The sequence below is a fragment of the Neodiprion lecontei genome, chromosome 5 (assembly GCF_021901455.1).
Source record: "Neodiprion lecontei isolate iyNeoLeco1 chromosome 5, iyNeoLeco1.1, whole genome shotgun sequence".
Taxonomy (NCBI): domain Eukaryota; kingdom Metazoa; phylum Arthropoda; class Insecta; order Hymenoptera; family Diprionidae; genus Neodiprion; species Neodiprion lecontei.
Window position 1 is genome coordinate 18,917,932 of NC_060264.1, and position 24,875 is coordinate 18,942,806.

Genomic DNA, 24,875 nt, shown 5'->3' on the forward strand with positions numbered 1-24,875 from the left:
AGCAGGAAATTAATATAAATTAGCCCAGGTTACGATATAAAGAAAGTTTTTTCAGAATATACTGCATTTACTTTATCATCCTAATTACCCTATTAACCTAACCCATTGATTGAAAATCCCAAAATTTCCCTTGCCTGAAGATTAGACTCCAGCAGGAAAATTCTTGTAAAACAAATGACAAAAGAAAAACAGAATCATAAAATTGGTGTCGAAATATACAGATGCAAGTTAAACTCCACAAACTCCACTTACTCATACATCTGTTTTCAAAGCAACCTTCTGGCACACTTAATTACTTCACTGGAAACTTCGATTTAAAATACGACATAAACAATCTCAAAAGTTACGAGCCAATATGTGATCTGGAATATGAACTTCAACATTCAATTGATCTGACAATCTCAAAAGGTTTCACTCAATATCCCCACCGGTGACATCTCTTGTAATATACAGATAAGTTTTATGTAAAATTGACTGTCGAAGGGCCTTTACTACAAATACGTAAATTTTACTTATTATATAGACAACGCATCCTTACTCAAGTTTGATGTCAGGAGATTTCTATATCCAGTTTCAAGTCCAATCCCATGCGGGGTCTCATTCGATTAGGGTAAAATTGTATTCAGGTGAAATGGATAGGATAGAGTTTCATGTTGCATTTATTTTACCAGCATTGACTGCAGTTCAGTTCATTCCGTAGCTTAAAGTAAACTATCAATATTCAAGACAATACACTAATATAATAAGCTCACAAAAGAAAGGGACTCCTTGTGTGTGTTTGTTATTCATTGAGAGATATACATTGTTAATAACAGTACACAAAACCAAAAATTTACAAGGACAAATATTTAAAAGGATAAAACAGCCTCACTGCCAGGGGTAGGCGGGTAGGTATATGATCTATAATATATGCACTCAAGTACCAGGATAGTAATTATTATATGAAATACAATATGCAAAAAGATTCACACACAACAATTATGCAAAAATAGATATATCATCGTTACACATTGGAAATTTCAAACAAACACTCTGCGCCCAACAACCGTGAATTTCAAACTTTAATTACGGTCATGTTTTCTATGCCTCCCAATTTCGATTTCTTTTCATAAAACATCGGAGGCCTGTCAGTTATTCGTCATTATAATAATACTGCCATCATTTCATTGCACCGTGTTTTGTGATTTGAGTGTTATTTTTTTAATTATTTATATTCATTTACTCTTCTTCCCCGTTGATCTTACTTTTTCAGAAGGTTTCTTACTTTTTTCTATTTTTTTTTTTTTTCATCATTATTCCTTTTCTTTTCTATCCTTGCAAAATTTCAGCCTTTCGTCATTGTTAGATCATCGTTAATGATAACAATAATAAACACTATCATTATTTATTTGAATTTTCCTATTCATTGGCTATGAAACATCCTGAATATAGGTGCGTCATAGCACATTTTAAATGTGGAAAAAATATTTCATGGCTTGCTGCGTGCACGTATCGCCCTTTTCTAACTGCCGTTGACGATGAATATTTCTACACATTAGGTATCTCTAAAATGTCTCATTTCAGTGGTTCTTATCATTCAATGTTTCTCCTCATCAAATCAAAATGCAAGAAGAATCTATTATTCAGCTTTCTATGCACTGGAATTAAAACGGCTGCAATCAAAACTGCGATGTCAGACATAATTTTGAAAAATTGGAAAAAAATTTCTTACATTAGAAACATACCCAAATTTGACATTCCGAAACATGAATTTGTGTTTCAAACTCCCCATCACGACCTAGCAGATTGATACAGCACATTCACAGCCATCATAAAGTTGAATAATCTACTTTTACTCGACATCTTAGAACAAGTAAAACGGAAATCCTCAGCATAATAAAGGCCATGCTGCTTTTAAATCAAAAGCTGATCATGAGATCGGGTATGAGCCAATAAGAATAGTCTTCAACTTGAAACAAAAAACAGCTCTTTTCTCTTCATGAAACAATGCAACGTGTATAATTGTCCACAAGGCTCAAATCTGGACATTTCATTATATGACATAATCCTATTACTCCTATTAAATTTGGTAATGAAAGGTCCGGCCAACTTTTTTTCAAATCTCGCAAGGAGTTTTTTGGTCTCAAATTGTTCTTCTTTCTTTATTCTCGACTTCAGAAATATTTTTCAAAGCCCACCAGAATACGACATTTGAAACACATCCAATATGAGCGAAGCTGCCGAATGGGTAATTTTATTGAATTATTATTATTATTATCTTGCGCTTATAGAAACTATGTAAAACACGTGATAGAATATAGTGAATTAGTCATCACAGAAGCATTATATTTATTGTAATAATTATTATATTTTATATATATACTCCATATGTATATTTGTGTTAATATAGTGTTGGTTTTTTTCATAATTTTTTTCCCTTTGCTCAGCGTTCTAATATTATTATAATTGAGTACAAAACGTTTCAAGTTTCAAGCCTAGTATAAAGCATCATACGAATTTATTTACTATACTTATCATCATCCTCGCGATTGATTCGTGTATCTCTTTTTATACCTCGTATCATATTATTCGTTTATTTATTTTTATACTCTCCTTTCACGCGCTTTTCTTCCTCTTATCTCCATATTAGACGCATTATTCAAGTATTAAGCCAGCAGTGTAAAATTATTGTATTAGTTTTTTCGTTTTTTTAAATTTAGTCTCTCACGTCTAATCATCAGCAGTATGCAGGGTTTATTATCGCGTTATTTATTATCTCCTTGTAGCGGTAATTGTTTTTAGCAATATTCCTCAATTAGGTATCATCATTACAATTATTATTATTATTATTGTTATTATTATTATTATTATTCAAGTTTTTATTAGTAGTGATTTTTTTTTTATTACTTATGTTGTCACTATTTGTTGTTGATGATGATAATAATAATAACAATAACGGATAAACATAAATAACAAAGAAATTATAATAATAAAAGTATAGATTTATTTCTTCAGTTTCATACTATGATATCGATTAATCTCCTGCGAACGCTTGAAAAATTTTCTTCAGCTTATTTTGCATTTCTTTTCCAACTTTTTTTTACGATCATTCGCAGAAAAAAATACAAAATTCGTATCAAAATAGGTGAAAATTAGGAAAGGAAAACACTTAATATTAATAGTATAATAATGATGTGATAACTTAAATTCAAAGCTTTATAATTATAATGAAACAAAAGGAAACAAAGTAAAATTATTACGTAACTATAAATACATTTAGATGCGCGATTTTTTTTTTCTTTTTGTGAATAAGTTTCATTTTGTCACAAGCATAAAAATTAAACTGTTATTTTAATGGTTATCAATAGTGATTCCATCTATATTTCGCAGGCGATTATATCGTTACTTTGTTCTGTAAAAAGCGATAAAGTTATGTAGAGGATATTCACTGAAGTCCTTCCTGATTGTAAACGTGGCCTCTTCATTTTTCGTATTTAATTCACGAAATAGAACACAATCAAAGGTAAAATAAATAAAAAATGCACGAAATTGAAAATGACTATATTTAAAAATTATATGAATGGCTAGATAATCATCTTGGTATATTTTTGAACAACTTCGACTCAATAATTCGGTACTGGAAAAAGATTATAATCCAAGCGATCACTGGTGACGATTGAAAAAATGAAAGCGTAATTTCGAAGAGAAAAATGAAACACAGTAGCAGGTAACGCGATGTGAATTAAAAAAGAATGAAATTGTAACCCATCAACTCGTCGAATAGTCTGTAAATATTTGTCATGAGATTCGAACATCGCCGAAAGCTGACATTACCATCATCACAAATCATCCTCCTCATTCATTAAGTGTAATAAATCCTCTTCGGGTTATCAGTACGAATTCGCTACACACATCATGGTGGGAACAATCATTACGCCCTAGCAAAATATATTTATAGAACATTGGAAAATGATATTTATTATTAAATGAGAAAGGGAAGGAGGAAATTTAACCAGAGCTGGCAGTCTCCTTTTCCACCGGCGAGCTTGGCTGATCCCCTGTTTTTGATTCTTGTCCAGCAAGTGCTGCTTTGTTCTGCCTCACTATCTCAGCACGTCTCTCCTTTTGTAACAGGCAATTATTAGTCAACATCATTAACAAGAAGTAACACACTCAGCCAATAAATAATACCTCAACTGTGCATACGTCGCTTCTTTGTCGACTGCGGCTTTCTTTTTCCATCAAACTGAAGGATATTAAAATTGAATAGACCAATGAAATTTTTTATCTATGTTACGGTTTGTTACCAAAAAATTCTATGAAAATTGTTACAATAACGTTTTAAACATTGTCCGCTTGAAAACAATTATTTAATTTGAGCACAGTTGTCGATAAGACATTTCACTCAACAGTTTTTCTGCGTGCAGATTTGGCGATTTTAGTGTACAACAACAGCTACTCTGTAATTTTTCTCTGTAAATCTACTTTCGCAAAAATTTAATCGAAATCACAGGACACTCAATAATCTGGGGTGAAACACGTCTATCAAAATTACATCTGAAGACTTGAAGATAGAATTTTTTTATCATATCCAACCACCTTTTCTACAATATGTGGTTGCAATGATGATAAACAATTTATCAAAAAAAATGCACCTCTGAACAAGTAGAGATCAACCATTTGAAGATCATTACACAATGTCTTAAATTGATAAAGTACTTTAGAAGATGGTTAAAAATACCAAAAAGATCGATGGAAAAAGTGGGCCAATCGCCATATAGAGACGCGTACACAATTTTCAAGCGACACACTATTTTGCTACCTAGTTTACAAGCCAGCCCAAAGCCGTAGGTCTTAGTGTGTTAATTTTTCACTATTTCAGCTACATAATAGCTAAACCATGTATCTATATACATGACCGATGATTCATTCAATGACCCAGAATTTTAACAGTGCAAAATATTTCTCTGAAGCGCAGTTTCATCGAACAAAATTTTGTGTGTGCATACTTTATTAAAAATTTTGTAAAATTCTGCGCATTGTGACTTTCATACAAAGTTTTTCAAATCAAGCCTCAGAGATACATGTAATTTTGGCAAAAGATAAATTTTAATAAGAATAATATACTTTGGAACGAAAAATCGATTCTAAGATATTCTGCTGAGAGTATGACAATTGGAATTTTTCTAAAGCATGTTAGAAAATGTAGGAAAAATTTATTTCCCAAATTTTCATCAAAGTTGACTAATATAAACGTGCACACGGAAATTTCTACACATGTATTACCGATTTTGATGTATTTGAAAGTTTTTTTGTTTTTCGCATCAAGTTAGCCATTGATGAAATCATCTAATTTCCAAACAGTTAAAGTCTGTAATTTTTGAGCCTAGACTTTCTCAAAAACTCCAAATTCGTTCCTTACATTGTCAATATTTTACTAAAATACGCAATCAACCGAGAAATGCACGATCAAAAAGCGTAATTCCAAAATCACCAGTGATGAAAAACATTTAATATTTCATAGAAGCGATTTGAAAATGCTTCATTAAATTTAAGATCTTTTAGCTCAGATTGAATTTCTATGAATCTTAAGCAGTTATTCTACAAAAATTTTCAAACTGATATCATGACGAAGTATAATAAATCAAAGTTGATAGATTGCGGACTTTAAGTCGAGGGAACAAAGTATTCTCGATCCAATTGACAGTGTTGATTTTGAAATGCATCGCTAGGCTCAAAAATTCTCCAAACAGCCTAAACTATTTGCTTTCGAATATTATGTTTCATAAAAAAAATTTTCATGTCTGTGTGTACATTGTGTAGTGAAATCACGAAAGAAAAACTTCCTCATCTATTTCTGCATAACAGCGATTAAAAGTTTATAAATATTGTCGCGTTAACTAGTTTACAAATGATCAAGTAAACAGATTTTCAAACAGATAGAATTCAACTAGAAGAAACAGAGAGCCTAACACTCTTGCGAACCCTATTTTCTGCCAAATTTCAGTGTCTCAAGTTTCATGCATTACAGGAAAAGATTCTTGCTTGAGAAATGATTCAAACAAATGTAAGGAATAGAGTATACAAACGATCGTTTAAATGCTCTAACAATAAGCATCGCAATATGTGATTCAGATTAAAAATTTCTCTTTGTTAAAACGTACCATAATGAGACGGTTTATGTATAACAGCAAAACGTAACACAGTGTTTGAATTTCTTGAGACCAACTGAAAATCTCTTACGTACGTGTATAAGATTTCCCTTCAACGAATTCACAGATTAAAAAAAAAAACTTGTAAACATGTCAATCTAGCAATCGATTAGAAAATTACAGTTGGCTTGGTATAAAAAAGAAAAAACAACATTTCTAAGACCGCAACAATTAAAGGAACGAATTTATACAAATGGATATATTATGCAATGTACAATTTGATGAATACTAACGGATACCAAAGTTGACAGGAAAAAAACATATCAAATTAACAAAAAAAAAAAATAAGAGTTGTTAGCTGAACAAAATTTTAATCATAAAAATTAAGATCTCCAGAACGGAATAATTGTCGGGTTTCAACAATTCGTACGAGTTGAAGAAAATGTTTAGTTGAAATCTGAGGCTTTCAGACCCTTTGAAATATAACAACGAGCCAAAGAATGTACGTTGAAATAGGATCTCTTTTAACACGCCAAGTTCTAGGCAGGCATCAAAAAACATACAACAAACAAAATATCTATGTATGACAGCGCAACATGCATAAAAATGTATCGTATTTTGAACCTGTAAAGTGTCGTCTGAAATTCGTAGAATAACAAAATAATATCACGATGGTAATGAATAAAAAACCAAAAATATACTAGATAGTCCAGAAAACATGTGGAATAACCGTTGTATGAATAAATAAATATTATTAACATTTGTGATGGTAAATAAGCGGACAAGTGCCTAATTTCTGGTGTAAAATAGATGGATGAGATACACAGCGAAATAAAATTGAGAATTTAAGGGCAAAAATAATATGTGATAACGATGACAACAAAAGTAAAAAAACAAGAAGCATCGTTGACGAGAATTTATGAATTTCAAAGAGAATTACATGCTGGCGAATGGCCTGAACACGACGCTGAATCTCTCGCTGCCGGTTGATTTCAGCAGCAGTCAGCCTCATGGCGAGCTCTCGCTCTTTAGCCTCGAGTGCCTTCAGCGCAAAGACCTCGGCTACTTGACGCACTTCCGCTATCTTCACTGTGTTCTAGACCACCATCGAAACCCCTTTTTACTTAAATGTTATACACCTATTGAACCAGTCCTTTCTCTCCTCCTCCGTCATTCATGTATATCAGTTTCATTTTCACCGTACTCATATTTTTTTCTTTATTGGTGTTTTGTTTGTGCACTCGCAGCAGAATTGATTTCACTCGACACGGACATGATATTAATTAGTTGCGACGATTATACTCATTTTATGAACCCCAAAAATATATTTTCTTTCATTAGTCACTTTTTTATTCTCTCATTATCAATTTTTTTTTCGGATTCATGATGCTTTACACAGTTTCAAAGGAACCAAAATTTCCAATCGGATATTCACATCTCGAATGTGAGTGTTTTTGAAAAACCACAGCGTTGCGAATCAATTTTTGAAGTCGAAGTAATTTGTAATTTATGGCGACACTGTTTGTAAATAAGAAATTTTCATGTCCAGTTTTCAATTTTCAAGATAAGGTATTTGAATTACATTTTGGGGGAAAAAAAAATTAAGAAAGAGTCTGTGTACAGCGAAATCTGATTCTGCAGCTAATTAGTAAGGCACATGATAAATGGAGACAGTATAAAAACCAGAAATCTGCGAGCGCTTGGTTTTCTACTAACAGCCGAGGACAGAAGTTTTCCACCATAATTATGTTTTATTTAAATGTATTTATGAAAAAACAAAAAATAAAAAAAAAAGAATAAACAGAATTTGAAAATTAACCTAGAATTGAGATCGACGATGATTGCTATTGGATTCTCTTCTTTCCCTTTAATTTCTCTGCAGCTCTCTTTCTATTTTAAAAATGTGAAAAACTCGCAGATCTCTGGGAATGACAAAAACTGTGTGATTAATCGATTAATCGTAACGTTCGCTTGATCATTTTTTCAATTAAGCAGGTTTTTCAGTTACAGTGCTCCCCCCCTAAGATTTCAGACTCGGGGCTCTGGTTCCAGGAAAAATATCTTAGAGAGGTATCCCCTCTACTCTTAAAAGGTGGGGTGTATATGTAGACAGCTGACTTATAGTAGCGGCTTACGCGCATGCGCAAGTAAACAACACTGAGTATAGTGGGGAAGCCGAATTGCGGGGAAATGATAGTAAAATGAGGGGAAGTAATATCTTACAGAGGGATATCTTAGGGGGGAGCACTGTAATCATTTTTTCGATTAGTCGATTCCCCCTTTTAATTGATTTTCCAATAAATCGATTGAACCCACGATAAATCGATGAATCTTACAGCCCTGGTATATAATTACATAGGAATAATTGTAAGTATATATTACAATGTATATAATGTACGCGCAATGGATTGAATATACACGGAAATGTATATAATAATACTATGTTTAGTATTAAATATGTTGTATTCATACAAAAATCTCTCTTGTAATATATGTACATTTCAAGTACACATGCATCTTAATTAAAAATAACTCGTCAGCCGTTAAACTTACATGATTACGCAGCTTTTCCTTCTGCTCGCGCTCTATTGTCTCACGCCGCTCGCGCGCTTGATCCAATTTGCCCTGAATCTGGGATTCGAGCTGCTGCACTCGCTCTGACATTCCTGTCCGTACGCGAACAACTTGGTCCTCCTATTATCATTATCATCAACAAAACAATCACCATTAGTTCCATGAAATGAGTTTTCTACAAGATAATGAATATTTTTATCTAGATCAAGATAAGATTATTCATATACAATTATTTATTTACTGTTATAAATTATTATTATTATTATGAGTTTACTGATACAGATTATTTGGAAATCCATCTATTAGATGACGTATAAGATAACGATGATAAAACAATATTCTTAAATACACTGAGAATGAAAAAATATGAATTCGAAAAAAATATTTCTTTATATTTACTGTCAAAATAAGTTTTTTCTGACAGACATTCTTGTCGACGAATCATTCAACGTCGTAAAGTTATATCAGAGCCTTTATTCCGAATAAACTCGCCTGGATGGTTCAATATTATAAACAGTTTATCTAAGCTTTGTACTGCAGAAAGATGAATACATTATCTGTGAGATGAAAAAGAAACGAGATGGGATTTATCCAACGTGATTACCGTTTTCTTTGACTCTTTTTAATGCCTTAGTTTCTATCGGTTGCGGCATGATGTGTATTGATACTCACATGTTCCTTCAGGCGATCAAGCATCTTCTTAATATTTTCATCACGCTGAGCTGCGGCAGTCTTGAGCTTTTCTTCAACTGCGCATCGAACCTCCTCTGTCTGCTGCTCCAAACTGAGGCGAGTTTTTTCCACACTCTCCAACTTGGATCAAAATATTTGTTAATTGCGAATCGAGGAATTATGCTTTACTTCTAAGAAAGTGGCGATAATAAAATGCATGCTAAGTATGAAATTCCTCTCGGTATTCATATTCACAGTGTAAAAACGAAGAAAAGAAATGGCCGAAAATTTATTGAATTCATTTGTTCATGATTTGGTTATTACAATTCACATACGAATTTATGATGTTACGTAAGATTTTTTGATTCATATCGATTCACAAACGTTTGAATTTTGACAAATCGCAGGCCAACCATTGTAGTATTTCTGGAATCTGTTAAAATCCAAGTGAGACGCGATAAAATCCATGGAAATATGAAGGCAAATCTTCATATTGTGTAAAATTTTGTATTAATCCAGTCAGAATCGGTTAAAGAATTGTGTACAATCTGATAAAGAGTAAAAAAAATGAGCATCAAATATTTTAAAATTTGATAAAACTGAAACAAACCTAATGTGACAATTACATACAAAACCAGACATTAAATAATGAAATTGTTTAAAATTGAATGACATCCATAATCACTGGAATTTTAAATCGCAGCAGGATGCCCAACACAAAGTCGATAGAGATTTAAGATTCTCAATAATTTATTTTGGCAAGAATAGTTGTGTAAATGATGAGCGATAGATTCACTAACATTTTAAGCACTTTTAAAAGTCTGCGAGAGGTCTACAACGCGAAAATAGAATATAAGAAGAATCAATGAATTCGGATTTGAACTCACATGTTCCTTGAGCTTGCTCTTAAGGTCCGCGATGTGAGCCTCTCGTTTTTCCTCAGTGTTTGTCATTTTAGCATCAAGAGCCTCGCGGGTCTGAGAAATAAAGGCAGCGCTTAGCTCATCCTTTTTGCGAGACGCCTCCTCAATTTTTCCAAGCTTTGTTGCGAGAGCAGCCAATTTGTGAGCCTCCAGGGAGAGTCGCCTCTCTTCCGCTGCTCTCAGCTTGTCTTCTATCGCTATCTGCTGAGTCGGACTTGGCTGCGGCGGTGAGGAAGTCCGTTTTGGGACCGTCGGCTCGGCCAAAATCACTTCATAGCATAGGCCGCCCTTAGACTTCTCCTGGCATCGAATCTCAGTTGCTAAATTGAATTTGATTTTGGAGATGATTAGACAATTTACTCAGAGTACATTGCGCATTGTGTCGAAAAAGATAGGAATTTAAGGATGAAGGAGTCGGACCTTCTGAATTAAAAGTTGATCAGATTAAAATTAGCAACTTTAATATAACAAAACATTGAAGGAAGTATCGCTATTTAAAGTAGAGGTCTCAAGCAACACTACTGAAGATTTTTCGTACAGTGTTTCCTGTTTTCCCAACTTTGGATCAGACGATACGGCCGATTCATCCTCAAGAATGTACCGAATGTAGAGTCCAGTGAAATGAATGTCTAAAAGACAAATTCATAAAATAAGGTTTCAAAGCACTTTCATCAGCTTTCACACTCATTATACAGTTTGTTATAGAACCAATTATTGAATAGTCAGAACAATTTTAATCGTATAATGTAAAACTGTAATACCAGTCTCAATTTGTATCGTTACATTACTGTATGAATCAAGTTTTGCCACAAAATTTTTCCCAGCGTACGTCAAACGAACACAATATTTGATGCACGTTCATATAAGGAAGGAAAATGTCAACGAGCATTTGCTATTCCAAGCTCATAACGAATTCCTGCTCAAACTGAACATCAACTTAGCCAATTCAAATTTCTGCGTGAGAAACAGTACAAATTATAACTTCGATCAGTAGTACATCAAGAGTTCAAAACTATTATTATCAAGTTTTTCGAGTGTTTGTGTCATGTGAACGACATTTTTGATCAATAATTCTACTTTTTTTTCGGAGCAAAACTGCGATACTTTTTCGTATTTGGTAAGTTTCTGTTACTACTAGTTGACAGTACTGTGTATGAATTTTTTTGGATCATTCAAGTCACAGTTTTTGAGCTGCAGTTTTTGTTTCAATTCTTGTAAATGACAGATCTTGATACAAACTTCTGCGAACATGTCTGAACTACCCAACGCGAGTTGAATTCACTCCACAATCATCATTCATGTTCGAAAAATATACATTAGCGAGAATTTCGTAACTTTACGACGATGCAGTTTTATGCAGAAAGACTCGTAATTTCGCAAATTTAGGATTGTTCAATATTCAATAGATAAATAGACTGTACCAAAACAATTGAGTGTGTCATATTTTACAAACAACTTCTTCAAAATAGGGATTTCCAAAATAGTGAAATAGTAATTTTATATAACTCAAGCATGTTTTACGCGTTTTTTCATGCACGTTTTCCGTACGCAAAGTACCCGTTTTTATGATGGTAGAGTGAGCCTGCGAATGCGCAATCGCAAACAAATCGCAAAAACGTCGATTTCGTGCTTCAAGAAAAAACGTAAAACGTAAAAACGCGTAACTTACTCCTGTTATGTAAAGAATCGTGTGCAAAAAGGAGGCAACGATCTTTTTGCCTCCTGTATTTGCATAATTCGTCTTCAGCTCGTATGCGCGCTCGCCTATACAATTCAAATTGCAGATTAACTTCGTCTCCTTGTTACACAATATACTACTTCCTTCAACGTTTCTTTAACCTCAACTTTAACGAAAAATTGTGAAAATTCACGCTTCGGTGAAACGGGCAGGTTCGAATTTGCTGTAAATTCACCAGAATCTTGAAAAAAGTGTGAGAAACGTACGCACGAAGTAATAACAACAGTGGTAAGGTTCCTGTTGTTTGGTGATAAAACAATTTCTGCGTGAAATACTATCAAATCGATTACATAGCTCGACAAAAAATTTATTTATTGTCACCCTGACTTTTTTCCGTGACTTACGGTATTTGAGAACGTAGAACTTAGGAATAATATAATAATTATATTAGATGGGCTCTAGTTTTTATGAAATTGTAGTTTTGTTAGAAGGGGGGGGGGGGGTGTTTCTAATATAATCATGATTTAGTTAGTCAATTTTTGGTTCTCAAACACCAAAATTGACGGAAAAAATCGATTTTTTCAAGTAACATGTGAAAATGACGATAAAACAAATAACCGGAGTCAATTTCGAAAAACTACGCTTACTCCTAGGGTCGTTGACATCAAATCTTACTAAGACCACTCAAATATCAAGGGTAACAAAATCACTGTTGACCAGTGTCATCAAATTGTGTCTTTACAGGCTGTAATGTGGAGTGTCAGTTCGATAGACTTTACCAAAAATGTCAACCGAAGGTTTCGATCGGTTATATTCATAATCTCTGTGATAAAATACTACTCTCCAATGATGGTTGGCTAGCTTTCGTGACAAAAACGAATAAACATAAATAAATTGATAATTCCTACCGATAGCGCGCGACGTTTTGAAAATGCTACAGTCAGTTCTTACCGACTGAGTAATATGTCACTCATTTTGACTACATGTTATCAAAGCGTACGCAGCACCTATGCGAAAATGCCGCAGTCAGCGCCATCCTACATATAATGCCGAACAAAACTATCAAAAAAAACTTTTTCATTCCATCTGAAAATAACTCCAGGAAAAGTATTCCTGGAACAAGTGGTAATTGAATTCTAGGAATATATTTCTCGGCGTTATTCTTGCGTAAATCAAAACTTTTTTTTATAATTTTTTATATTTTTACATCAGTGATGCGTAAGCTTTGATTATAGTCGAAATAAGTGACATTCAACTCGGTCGGTAACGACTGACTATACCATCCTCTTAAGGGGTGAAATTAATTAATAGAGCTCTTCGGAAAAACTCCAACCGTTCGTATATACCGTTTTACGTGAATAAAATAAGGTATTTTGAGATATAGCCAGTCACACACACGGAAATTGCAGGTAGGAATGAGTCACGACACGAGACCGACGACTGTGATCGATCTACAGTCTGATTAGCCTTTAGGCGCCGCGACGTCTAGCTTCGACAAGTTTTCCTGCCTCGTCGGCGCCGCTGATTCTGACTCAGGGCGACTTTCCTCCATAGGGTTATAAATAAATTAAGGGTGCATTAGGCGCACGGTCTTAAAGTGGGAAAAATTGTACCGAACAAATAAGAAACGTTAGGATCAGGGTTCAAGACGTGAAACTGAAGTACGAAGCTGTTCGGCCTCACAGCCTGAATCATAAGATAGGAAAAGAGGCGTAAAAAATGTTTCGCAAATTTTCAACTACGTTAAGGATGGTGGCCACGAATGAAAAAATACACCTACTGTTTAATAGAAATGAATCTGAAAAAATGCGAATAAAACTAGCCAATATATTAACTATTTGAGAAAAGGTTTTTCAAATTACAACCTTCAAAATGGATAAACTCTGCTGTTTTTTAAGCGATTTCAATGTTTTCGAACTCATTTTGTTCGGTAAAAAAGTCTCCGGAGGTTGTTTGAGAAAAATGTTACACGTATTTATTAATTATCTCCAAAGTTGATAAAAATCGATTTCTGTAAGCACGATATAAAAAATTGTGTTCATTAACAAATACACTTACGTGATATAACTAGACTATAATCTAAAATTTGTTGAAAGTTTTTCAGAAAATTGTAGTGATCTGGTCAGCGAGCAAAACAATCCCAAAAATATTCGTATTGGATCAATAACACGAAAGTTTAATTATTTTGAATGTTCTAACGTAAAAAATTTTTTCAACTTGTTTATATATCTCAGCTTTTGTTGATAAAATCTGCTCAGATTTATTTTTATTACGTGGTATAAGCGTTGTTTCATGTGATTTCATTGCTTGAGATTTTATAACCTTCTTTAATCTTTTCCAAGCTTCTGATTCTCCCTCTACGGCCGATCCTTACTTAATTCAGTAGAATTTTATTTCAAGATTGTTTGAAAATGAAAATCTAAGCATAGAAATCCAAAACTTAACGAAAAAATGCAAATCCAAGCATAAAAAGTTTAGTCATTAATAATTTTGACGAGGTCACATTATTTTAACAATTCGAATCTTCGACGATGATTCGTACATAGAAAGTTTATATCGTCGGCTGGGAGGCAAAAGGTGTATAATTTGTTTCGGTTTCACTGTGAAAAAAGTAGTAAGAATTATGAAAAAAAACGCTCGTAAAACATCACCTTTTTTAAATTGAAACCGAAACAACACCTTTTTGAAGACCCGAATGAAGTCCTCTATTTTTTCATTGTCGCATTTGCGAGCTTAAAGTCAAGATCTTAAGAACTCCTTTTTCCTACAATAACGCAAAAACCTAATTGCGGACAGTAAGTTCAATCTAAAAACCCGTGATACCAGTTAGTACAACGGTATGGAATGCTTTGTAAATAAAAATCTCACGTGGTGGAAAAATATGCGTTTCACAAATATAAGTTACTAATTTCGACATCGGGAGCTAAAAATCGTGCAGGATGTTGAACAATTTATTAAAGATAATTTTTTTACAAGCTCGTCAAGATAGGTGTACGAGAGACCGAAAAAAATGAACCAACGTAGAAAACTGAAAAATCTTGGACCTGTAGGAAGTTGTAATTTTATTTCCAAATTTTTACCACTGATCTGGCCGATCGGATAAATTTACTCACTGATAAATTTGACTTTTTTCGGCTGTTTCGTGCGTGGTTTCCCTTTGCCGGCCGGCTTCTTTGTGATTGGCGCACCACGCCGTTGTGTTGCAGCTTGAAAGAGGTTTTATCAAAAAGTGAGAATTAAATGTGATGGAAGGACTTCGTATTATAATGTTCACGAACATTATAATAATATTTTGATACAACTCTGTGAAATCAGTCGCTTTTTTTGTAGACACTGAATTTTTTTACCTTCAAACTTTTTCAATTTGTACCACCAGTTGAAAATACTTTCAATCTGTGATTCATTTGAAATTTCTAAAACCGACCGTTTTAACTATAATCTTAGTCTATCATTTTTTTCTCACCAGCGATAAACGAATACCTTGGAAAATATATAAGATTGCAGAAAAAAAATATTACGACGTTGTATGCAAATTTTCGAAGAAATTAGTCTACACGAATTATTCGTCAGATATTTTCATCGACCTTGTGAAATTCAAACTTTCTGTTTGAAAGAAATCGCAACAGAAAAAAAACTATCATGTGTAAATTGATAAAAATTTACAGAAATCTTATGAAAGCTCTTCGACTTTATGTATTTCTAATTTTCTTCTGCAACGTATATTTGTCAAGATGAATAAAAATTGAATACGGGCATTTTCAAAATGATCGAATTTGAGACTTTACGATAATTATTCACCGTAAGTCTTTTCCGTAGGGTTCAACGAAAAAAGTGATTGTGATCACAGAGAATGTTTCGTTTCTACGTGAGCATTAAGGGTAATTATTGAGGGTAGAGGATGGATATCGGGGCTGAAGAGGATAAAAAGAAAAAAGTACGGGTAAACTCTTACGTTGCGATGATATTTCAGAAATGTAAAATCGATCTCATCGCCACGAGGGTGCAGAACACCAAACACTAAGGGTGGGTGGCCATCTTGGGCCGCACCCTAATCACGGCGTGGTAACAAGACAGGTGAAAAAAAAAAGCTGAGACGTCGTGGACGAAGAGAGAGAAAAAAGAGAATTGCGGGTTTCACTAAACCTGCGCAAATGTATACAGCACGTTTCGCGATTTGTTAATTTGCGTTTAAAATTAACGCAGGAATCGGCAATAAATAAAATGAAAACTTTCCCTATGAAAAATCGATGACGAATTTTAACCTTCGGTTACTAAAAAAGGGTCGGAAAAAAATCTGCAGGTTACAATTTAAAGTTTGACTTTTAAAGTTCACTGGAGAGAGAGAAAAAAAAACCGTTGAAGAAACGAATTGAATAAAAGCAGAGATATCCTTTCCTGCAATGAATGTTGTTCAACGATTACTTTTCTCATGATTCTCGAGGGTAAAAGTGTACGAATGAAAAAGATCATTTGCAAATCGAAGAACAAGAAAAGAATCCAACAAGCAGACGAGATCTTTTTTCTGAATATAGAATGGAAAAGCTTGAACAAGAAGATATTTGGAAAAAAATTTAAGCGAGGTTTTTTCATATAGATTTCTTTTAAGCATTTGTTTTTTTTATTATTGCAATCGAATTGTGCGGCGTTGAAATATACCGAATTGCAGGAACTCGATTTATCGAGGCTCGTGAACTTTGTACAAAGAAAATCCTACAAGTTTTTCCATAATATTGGCAAGCAGAGTATTTTATGATTATAGTGACTGACGGTTGCCGGCGCCGGGAAATCAGAAATTGATCGAACTGCAGAAGAATATGGAAACTGGAGACGCCGGCATTAAGAAACATGACAAGCTATACGTGTACATAATAATACGTTAAGAGTAGCAATATCGACCGGTGAATTACGGTGAATTACAGTAAATATAGAAAATAAGAAGGTACAAAAAAAAAGTAAAACAATTTTCAACCATTGAACTCCGACGCTTCTCAAATAATGTAATCTCGTCATTGCGTCACCGAATTGAAACACGCGTGGGGTTAAAAAATCCGGAGTCAAAGTTTGACCGAGCGGCTCTTCTTGAACCCGGAAGGTCGCAGAAGGAAGGACTCCATCTTTCTCATCTTCTCCTTTTTTCCCGTCCGTTCTTACTATCCGAAATATGAACGATTCTTACAGAAGTTTAATCGCACTTTCCGTGAAACAAGTATACAATAAAAACAAACTGAAGAAACAAAAACCGTAGAGAATAGAATACAAAAAGGAAACGGGGAAGAAGGAGGGGGTAATTTTTTTTTTCCTACGGTGATAAGAAGAGGCAAGGAACAAACTGTTCGTTTTTTCTGGACGTGTGTAAGAGAATCAGAGGATAAGAAAATGACGAATAAGAAGGAAGAGGGGGAAAAAAAAAAAAAACAAAAAAAAGTTAAAAACTCACCAACCAAGCCCAAAGGGGCTTTGCAGCTGTGGCAAAAGCATTGCAGCACAGAATCGCGAACCAGACCGATCAGCATCGTCACGCCGCGTTGTTATATTTGTACAGATTTAGGTGTCGGACAGTAGGATGAAAAAAAAAAAAGAAACTATTTTCGCGATGTCGATCGAGAGTATAAAAATTCCAGGCACGAATCGAGAATTAATCCAACCCAATATAAGCTAATTCTTTCTTTTCCCCAACAATAATCGATCTTCTCTTCCGTATATATATGTGTATATATATATATATATGTATGTATGTATGTATGTGTGTGTATTTTTTAATTGTTTTTTGATTGTTTTTTGATATTTGACGATAAACGTTGTTGCGTATGTACATGCGCTTGTGCTATTCCCGTTATATACTATTGCGATGTGTATGTTTTTTCTCTTTTTCGTCTATCCTTCCGCTTCCCGGCTCTCAAGTCTTCGAACTCCGCTAACGTCAAGGAGGCGCGATCGAATTGCCAGTTTTGGCTCGGATCTGGCGGCCAGATGAAAGGCGCAGGGCGTAAGGGCGGTTTTCGGTATATCTGGGGCGGTGGCCGGAGGGCGACTGATCCGACGGGGCTGCGCCACCGACCCTCGGCGTCGTTCAATATCCACCCCCACACACCACCCGGCGAGGAGGGTGCGTATGTCGTGTGCCCAAGTACGTGCGTGGTGTAAGCCAGCCACCATCTTCTCCTCGATCCGCGCTGATACGGAAGAAACCATGTTCCGCATTTCCGGATTTTACAGGATCCAAAACGCCGTTTTTCAGTCAAACTTTTCTCCTCTTAATTATTCAATGTCCTGATTCATTTGGATACTTAAGGGGGTGCCCCTGGTCGATTTCGACGTTGTCGTATATTGGCCATTCCGGCAAATCCTTTACGCGAATACGGCATCCGGATTTGTGATTTTTATTTGTTTTTTTTTTTTTATGATTTCCTCACATTTATTTAGGTGTCAACAAAGAGATTTCTCGAGTATGAAAGATCTCTGACATATGCTAATACACTGAGAGAAATTTTTAGTTCCGGTTACCGCTCAGTCCTCAACTATTTTCTTTTTTTTTTTTTTTTTTACCACAATCGAAAAATATAGTTCTGAAACTTTTCTCAGTGTCGGGGTGTTCGTTATTACTATTTACTTAGAAATTTGTAGAATCCACTCGATTTCTTTATTTCTGCGTCCAAGGAAACCGTATTAGAGTGTTTTGGTTCAGAATTACGTACAGAATGGGGCTGTTGAACTTATTTTCACGTTTGAAATACTTGAACTTCGATATTTGGAGATGCATACGTCAACGTCAAAATACACCAAGGCAATCCCTCAATTACCCCTACATGCCATCAAAATTGTCATATTCAGGCATCATGTTTTTCTCTTCGTCTCTTTGAAAAGAAATCAATTTTTCATATCATTTTCCGGTGTTTTTCCACTTTTCATCGAATGAGGTAATTGCGAACGTTACAAGCAATTGAATTTCCACTGTGTGTCGTGTACCGCAAATATTTTTTTCTGATAGAAAGACCTGGTTAAATAACTCGGGGACAAGAGGAAACTTTTCAATTAATTTTTCGTAGCTTCGTTTATTTTTTCAGCTCATTGTTATTTCTACATTTATTAATCGGTAGTTGCTGTCTTATTCAATACTTCAGGGATCTGTGAATTTTCATACCTACCATATATTTTCACGTACAACTGTGAAATGAATAATTACCTACTGTTATTTATAACCAGTAAAATGCGTTTTGAAGATGGAATATTTTTCGTCGAGGTGTTGACCGCAATCGAAGTCGGATGTAAACATTGGAGAGAAAGTATTTTGTGTTTATTCGAAGTCAGATGAACTCCTCGTCATTTGTAGTCACTTCAAGTTATTTGAATTCGTTTGGAGTATTTTTGCCTTAGCGAAGTTACGTGAAGTCACCTAAAGTCACTTGAAGTTTTTTCGACGTAACTAAGCTACCTATACTCACGTGTAGTTACTTGAAGTAATTTGAATTCAATTGTATTCTCTTCGACTTGATGAAGTCTCATAAACATACTTGAAGTCTGATGAATTCACAAGTAGTTTGAAATCTGCACTTGAAGACACTTGAAGTCAGGTAAATTTCCGTGAAGTTACTTGAAGTTATTTGTATCAAGACGCTCTTGAACATCAGGCTTGACTATAATTACCGCCCATCACTTTGTGTAACACGAATTTATATTTACTACACATGCATTCATTTTAAGGCAGCCAAGGTAATACTAATATTGCGCACGCAATAATCAGACGCGGTAAGAAGAGATATTGCGATGATATTTTCTTCAAGAATCAATCGACAATAAACGATTGAAGCTAAAGTTGTGCAACCAATTGCATCGTGAAACCTGAAATGGACAGTAAATTTTTTTTTCAGAACAGTAATCGGCACTTCAAACCTAGTTTCAATCATTGGTAACTGCTTTCATTGATAATCAACGAAAAAAAAAAAATAATAATAAAATACTGCACGGATTTAAATGATACCTGGATATAAAAAAAAAAACAGATAAAAAGTTGACGAAAAGACATATTATTATGCTTGGCATAATGTGTTGTATAAGTAATTCAGTTATAGCTAAAAATCGACTACTTTAATCGAAAATTCGAGAAACACAATGACGAATAGGGAATTTTGCGTTACATGTTGTGAAGATAATGTTAACTGTGGAGAATAAATGTAACCGATAAAAGATGTTTGATTATATGAAGCTCGCCTTTCTCCAGAAACTTTTTCGGAAAATTCCAACAACAACATATCTGGCATCAGATTAAAAGATAGGAACAATCGGGTTGAGAGTCACTATACTTCATTGAAGCAGTCACCGACTGCCTTTGCAGTTCCAGACTGCGCGCATCCCTGACAAGGAGCGTTATATGGAAAAATCGAGAGGGACAAAGACGAGGCGAGAGAGAAAGAAAGGGAAGGACTCTGACCTCTCATTGCCAGTGAGCGAATGCACTCCTTCCTCACATTTTCAACTTTTTTTTTCGCTGTACATCATAGATTGGTTTGCTGATTTCATCCGCAATTATTAAAAAAAAAAAAGAAAAGAAACGCACACAATTTGTTCAACAGTAAATCGAAGCTTCAAAATCTTCTATTCCAAATTCATTTCAGACAATATGGCGAAAATCCACTCGCAAAAAGAATGACACAGCGATCTTGGAATAAAAATAAAAAATAAAAAAGAAACCCGGAAAATTAATATAGTCTGTTCGAAGTTATTAATAAATAAACTTTCTTAATTGAAATTTGCCGTCGTAGATTTTGTTTTACGTGTTGAGAAAAATTTCTTTGCAATAAAGTTCGACTCAATCAACTAATTGTGTTTCGCTTTTTTAACCCAGACATTTTTTTTTTTGAATATAGAAAGTATTCTTCCTCTTCAAGACACGACTTGTAAGAATGTCTGTAAGTGTGTTTACATTTTTTTTTTTGTTTAACCGGACTGTACATCCGATGCATCCCTGTATTAATATTTTGTTTCGGTAAAATTTCTTGCAAGAAAACATCTCTGACTGTTTCATTTCGTAATATGCGGATATGCGTGTAACATACTTGTGTTATTAATTACTCACTCTCACTGTTGCTCACTGGAACGTTGCTTTCGGTAGCGGTTGCCATATTTATTGCACTATTTCTCTTGTTATTATTCGTCACCTTGTAGGAGGAAAAAAAATGAAACAACAATAAATATTAATGAATTCTCTTCATTGTGATATTATTACGCTATAATCTGTTTGACAAATAGCGGATTACAGGTCGACGGTACCTGCGCATTGTTCGCAATGTAATCACGTATGTATACATTCAACGTGTCGTTCCTGACAATGAGATTGATAAAGTCACGAAAACATTACAATTGAATGCGACTACCGGTGAGTACTTATTTTTTCAACACTATTCATTCGTTCCGCACAATATGACGAACGTAATCGTATAGAAAACATTAAAAAAATTGAGTGGATATTAGTACTTTGATGAGTGTTGGGTAAAAGTTAAGGAGAAAAATTTAGAAAGGTATAATTCATCGGAATGGGATCGGTAACGATTCGAGGACTTCAAAATTTCACGAATTACAATTTGTACAGAATATTTTAGAACAAAGTAATCATTTCCATACATATGTTGGCGCAAAAATGCATATATCAGAAACAGGTGAAACACACATTTCGATAATGTTTTCAAGTTTCATTACAAAAAAAATCAATTTCGAATCACAGCTTTATCTAGACTTTGTAACTTAATTTGAACAAATCACGATAAAATCGCTTTACTCTGAATCCTGTAATATCGAACACAGCCTGAGACTCACAATCAGTCTTATTGTTAGGTTCGACTCGCTAATAATATTTAACAGATTAATAAATTGCACTCTATCGTTCGACGAATAGAAAAATTGTACAATGCTCAATATTATATATTCATTATGCACGTTTATAATGCTGTGGAGACATTGCGTAATTGAATGACATTGTGATCATGTTAAAATGTCATGTGTTGTATATACATATGCAATCGGGTTTCGATGAAGCATGTAACCGTGTTTTCTCCCAAAGCATGACCTGCGTCGTGCCCACTGCATGCAAGACTCAAAGGCACCCAGTCGAAAAGATTTACCAACGTAGTTTAATCACAAAAACTCGATTGCTACTACCGATTGAGAGAAAGTGAATAGGCTGATTAAATTGAGGGCAGTTTGAATTTATTCAAAATATTATTAGAACCGAGTTTTTTTTTTTTCGGTGAATTGTTAAAATTATACAATCACAATATAAGCATTAGACTTCAGCGAAATATGCTATCTATTTTCATATTATTCAACCAAATGAATGCCCTGATGCGATTTTTTGGACTACACCTAAACGGAGAAATTAAATACTTTTTTACTACTTATATGAATTTATGATTATTATAAAAGAAGCTTGCTTGGTCCGTTGATAAAAACGCGAAAAAGCAACTTTTCGGAGATTCTAATCAGTTACTCTATAATATATAAATTGTGGAATGGCGAGATTATTATTATGATTAAATGAAAATTCGAGTTCATTGGTCCGTGTAAGAATGAAAAATCTGCAATCACCGTAATTTATTCGGATAGATATGTAGAGCATTGCCTTAAATATACCGACAGTACGTTTTTTCACGTGAAGATTCTTCCAGATTACCATTTTGTGGCTGAGAGAACGGCGATTACAATGCCGGCAACAGAAAACCATCCATACATCAAAACCAAAAAGAGTTTACGATCTTCGAAAAAAGTCGAGGCAGGAAGATTCAGTTCATCGTGATATTTTCGATAGAATTTAGGATATACCGTGTAAAAAATTGATTAAGAAGTCCAAGAAAGACTGGAAAACTACGTATAAAAGTAAACAAAGGGCAAGTATACACGAAGAAAATAAAACCGAGGGACGTTCGATCGCTCGGTATCGTTCTTTGTTTGGAAAATGCTATCGCCTGTGAGCCAGTAACAGAACGTGCGGTTGGCGGCTGAGGCAACGTCCTGCTTAATAAATTCGACCAATACGACGAATAAACCGTCAATTGTTGAAGATATGACTATCAGGCCGATAAATAAGATGGTAATACTTACTCGCAATAAATCCGTAATCGAGTCCGGCGACGAGCGAAAATCAGAGAGACGACAGGCGAGATCGGGACGAATCTGACGGTTAGGAAAACGAGCTGCTCTCAGCGACGAAGGGATCCTCTTATATCGGCAACTGCCAGCAGTCCACTGTCCCCTGTAAATTGTAATTGTGCCCCGATCGCCGACGCACACATGTGGAGTTAGTCTCGCAGCGGCTGTGCTGATTGGTCGAGAGGCTCGATCCTCGGCTGCGATTGGCCGGTTTGAATTTGGAAGCCGACTCCCGTTGTACCGGCGTCGCCTGTTCCCCTTTCTCGCCTTTTCGCCTCTCTGTTCTTTCTTTATTTGCTTATTTCGCACGGCAACACATCACACCGTACAGATATGTACAAGTATTTACGTTTCAGAGGTTTAGATAGGTAATTAAGCCGCTTAGGCGTTGCGACGCGAGCCTATCAGAGTTGCACTTTGCTTCCCTGCTTGCTTATATTGTACGAAATTATCTCGAAGCGACCGTTTTTGTTCAACGGATTTCTTTGTCGGTTGTCAGACGAAAAAAATTTGACTTCGATGATTCACGTCGTCGTCCTTCCTGCATGTGTTGTGTATAGTTGCATACATACATGTAACATATCACATATCCTCTGCCTGCGCTTCAGGCTGACTTGAGATCGACTAACCGGCCGTATATACAAAAATCCCATCCAAATATAGGCAAACGTTCTGTAACGGGTTTAGCCTCACGTTGAGTACACGCAGTTTCGCTGTTTAATCGTTGTCTAAACTCTAATGTTTCGATAATTTTCAATTGATATTGAAATATTGGCTAGCCAAAAATCGGTAATTTCTATTAATTCCATTACGGGATAGTCGTACATAGAGTATTTGTCAAATTATTATATTCGTAAGCTAGAAAGATTCCTGCAAAAATATAAAAATAGGAGGATACCGGATTTGTAAATGAAAGCTTGAATACCGATGCTTTGTTTCCAATCGCTTAAAAACTGTTAAAAAATCGAGTAGTCATTCAATTTTCCTCTACAATAGCTAATTTTATTTAGAAAACTATTTTCTGTAAATTTGACTACTATTCCCTACTAATTTCAATGACATTGCATTGACATTGACTATTTATTATGAATGGGTGATATTAAATTGACTACTGAACAAAAATCTGTTTCATTTATTTACAATTAGTAGAAAATAATAACAATAATGTAGAGTCAAATAAAATGAACCCATTAGATTTCTACGAATTTTGAAGCGATTCGAAACGATATATCGATATCTAATATTGATTAAAATTGCAAGATATAATATTTTCTTAAATTTTAAAGAGATCTTTGTACCTTACGAATGGAATAATTCGGTAAATACTCAATGTACAATTGTTTCGTAATGATATCGAGTATATAGGGATGATTATATGCAAGACAGAAGAACAATCAGTTACAATTTTAGTCCACGTACAGTTCTTCCCCTCTCCTTTCCCGTATTATTCACAGGCCTTGAAACGAGTGAAAAAACAAAAGACAAGGTAAAGAAAGCTGTGTTTCTGCGAAATTCTCACGTTTTTTTTTAAACTCTTCTGCTCATTCCCTCTAACAATCCGATGAAATTCGTTTATACATAGATAGATATTTTTACAAAGACGTGAAATAAAACAATCTAAGGATGATGGATGGTGATTGGAATAAATTTGAGACGACGGGTTATAACAATATTTTGTATTTACCTAATATCATTGCAGAACGAATTAGAGCATCGTAATCAGACAAAAATTCACTAACTTTTTCATTCACACTTGAG

General features: G+C 34.6%; 1 protein-coding gene across 4 annotated transcripts; it reads right to left on the reverse strand.

Moving 5' to 3' along the window:
- Positions 1–1,232: 1,232 nt before the first annotated feature.
- On the reverse strand, positions 1,233–23,423 carry LOC107223605 (stress response protein nst1). 4 transcript variants are annotated; one of them, XM_015663339.2, is made up of 7 exons: positions 23,070–23,423; positions 21,052–21,133; positions 10,265–10,620; positions 9,378–9,518; positions 8,685–8,825; positions 7,072–7,227; positions 1,233–4,101 (listed from the first exon to the last, which is right to left on the reverse strand). In XM_015663339.2, the coding sequence occupies exons 2-7, from the start codon at positions 21,095–21,097 to the stop codon at positions 3,988–3,990; spliced, it is 954 nt and encodes a 317-aa protein (XP_015518825.1). In that variant the 5' UTR covers positions 21,098–21,133; positions 23,070–23,423; the 3' UTR covers positions 1,233–3,987. The 4 variants fall into 4 exon arrangements, 3 of the variants coding, with proteins under 3 accessions (XP_015518825.1, XP_015518822.1, XP_015518823.1); XM_015663336.2 differs by lacking the exons at positions 21,052–21,133; positions 23,070–23,423 and adding exons at positions 15,092–15,184; positions 17,416–18,008; XR_006904715.1 differs by lacking the exons at positions 21,052–21,133; positions 23,070–23,423 and adding exons at positions 15,092–15,184; positions 17,416–18,007 and having other exon boundaries at positions 3,964–4,101; positions 7,072–7,211; positions 8,604–8,825.
- Positions 23,424–24,875: the final 1,452 nt, after the last annotated feature.

Bases quoted from the DNA above. Each gene is read 5' to 3' on its own strand.
- LOC107223605 (XM_015663336.2), bottom strand. From the start codon at position 17,491: ATGCTGATCGGTCTGGTTCGCGATTCTGTGCTGCAATGCTTTTGCCAC. The intron at 15,185-17,415 runs GTGAGTTTTTAA...ACCTCTTTCAAG, and splicing joins AGCCCCTTTGGGCTTGGTTG to CTGCAACACAACGGCGTGGT. The intron at 10,621-15,091 runs GTGAGTAAATTT...AATTCAATTTAG, and splicing joins GAAAAAAGTCAAATTTATCA to CAACTGAGATTCGATGCCAG.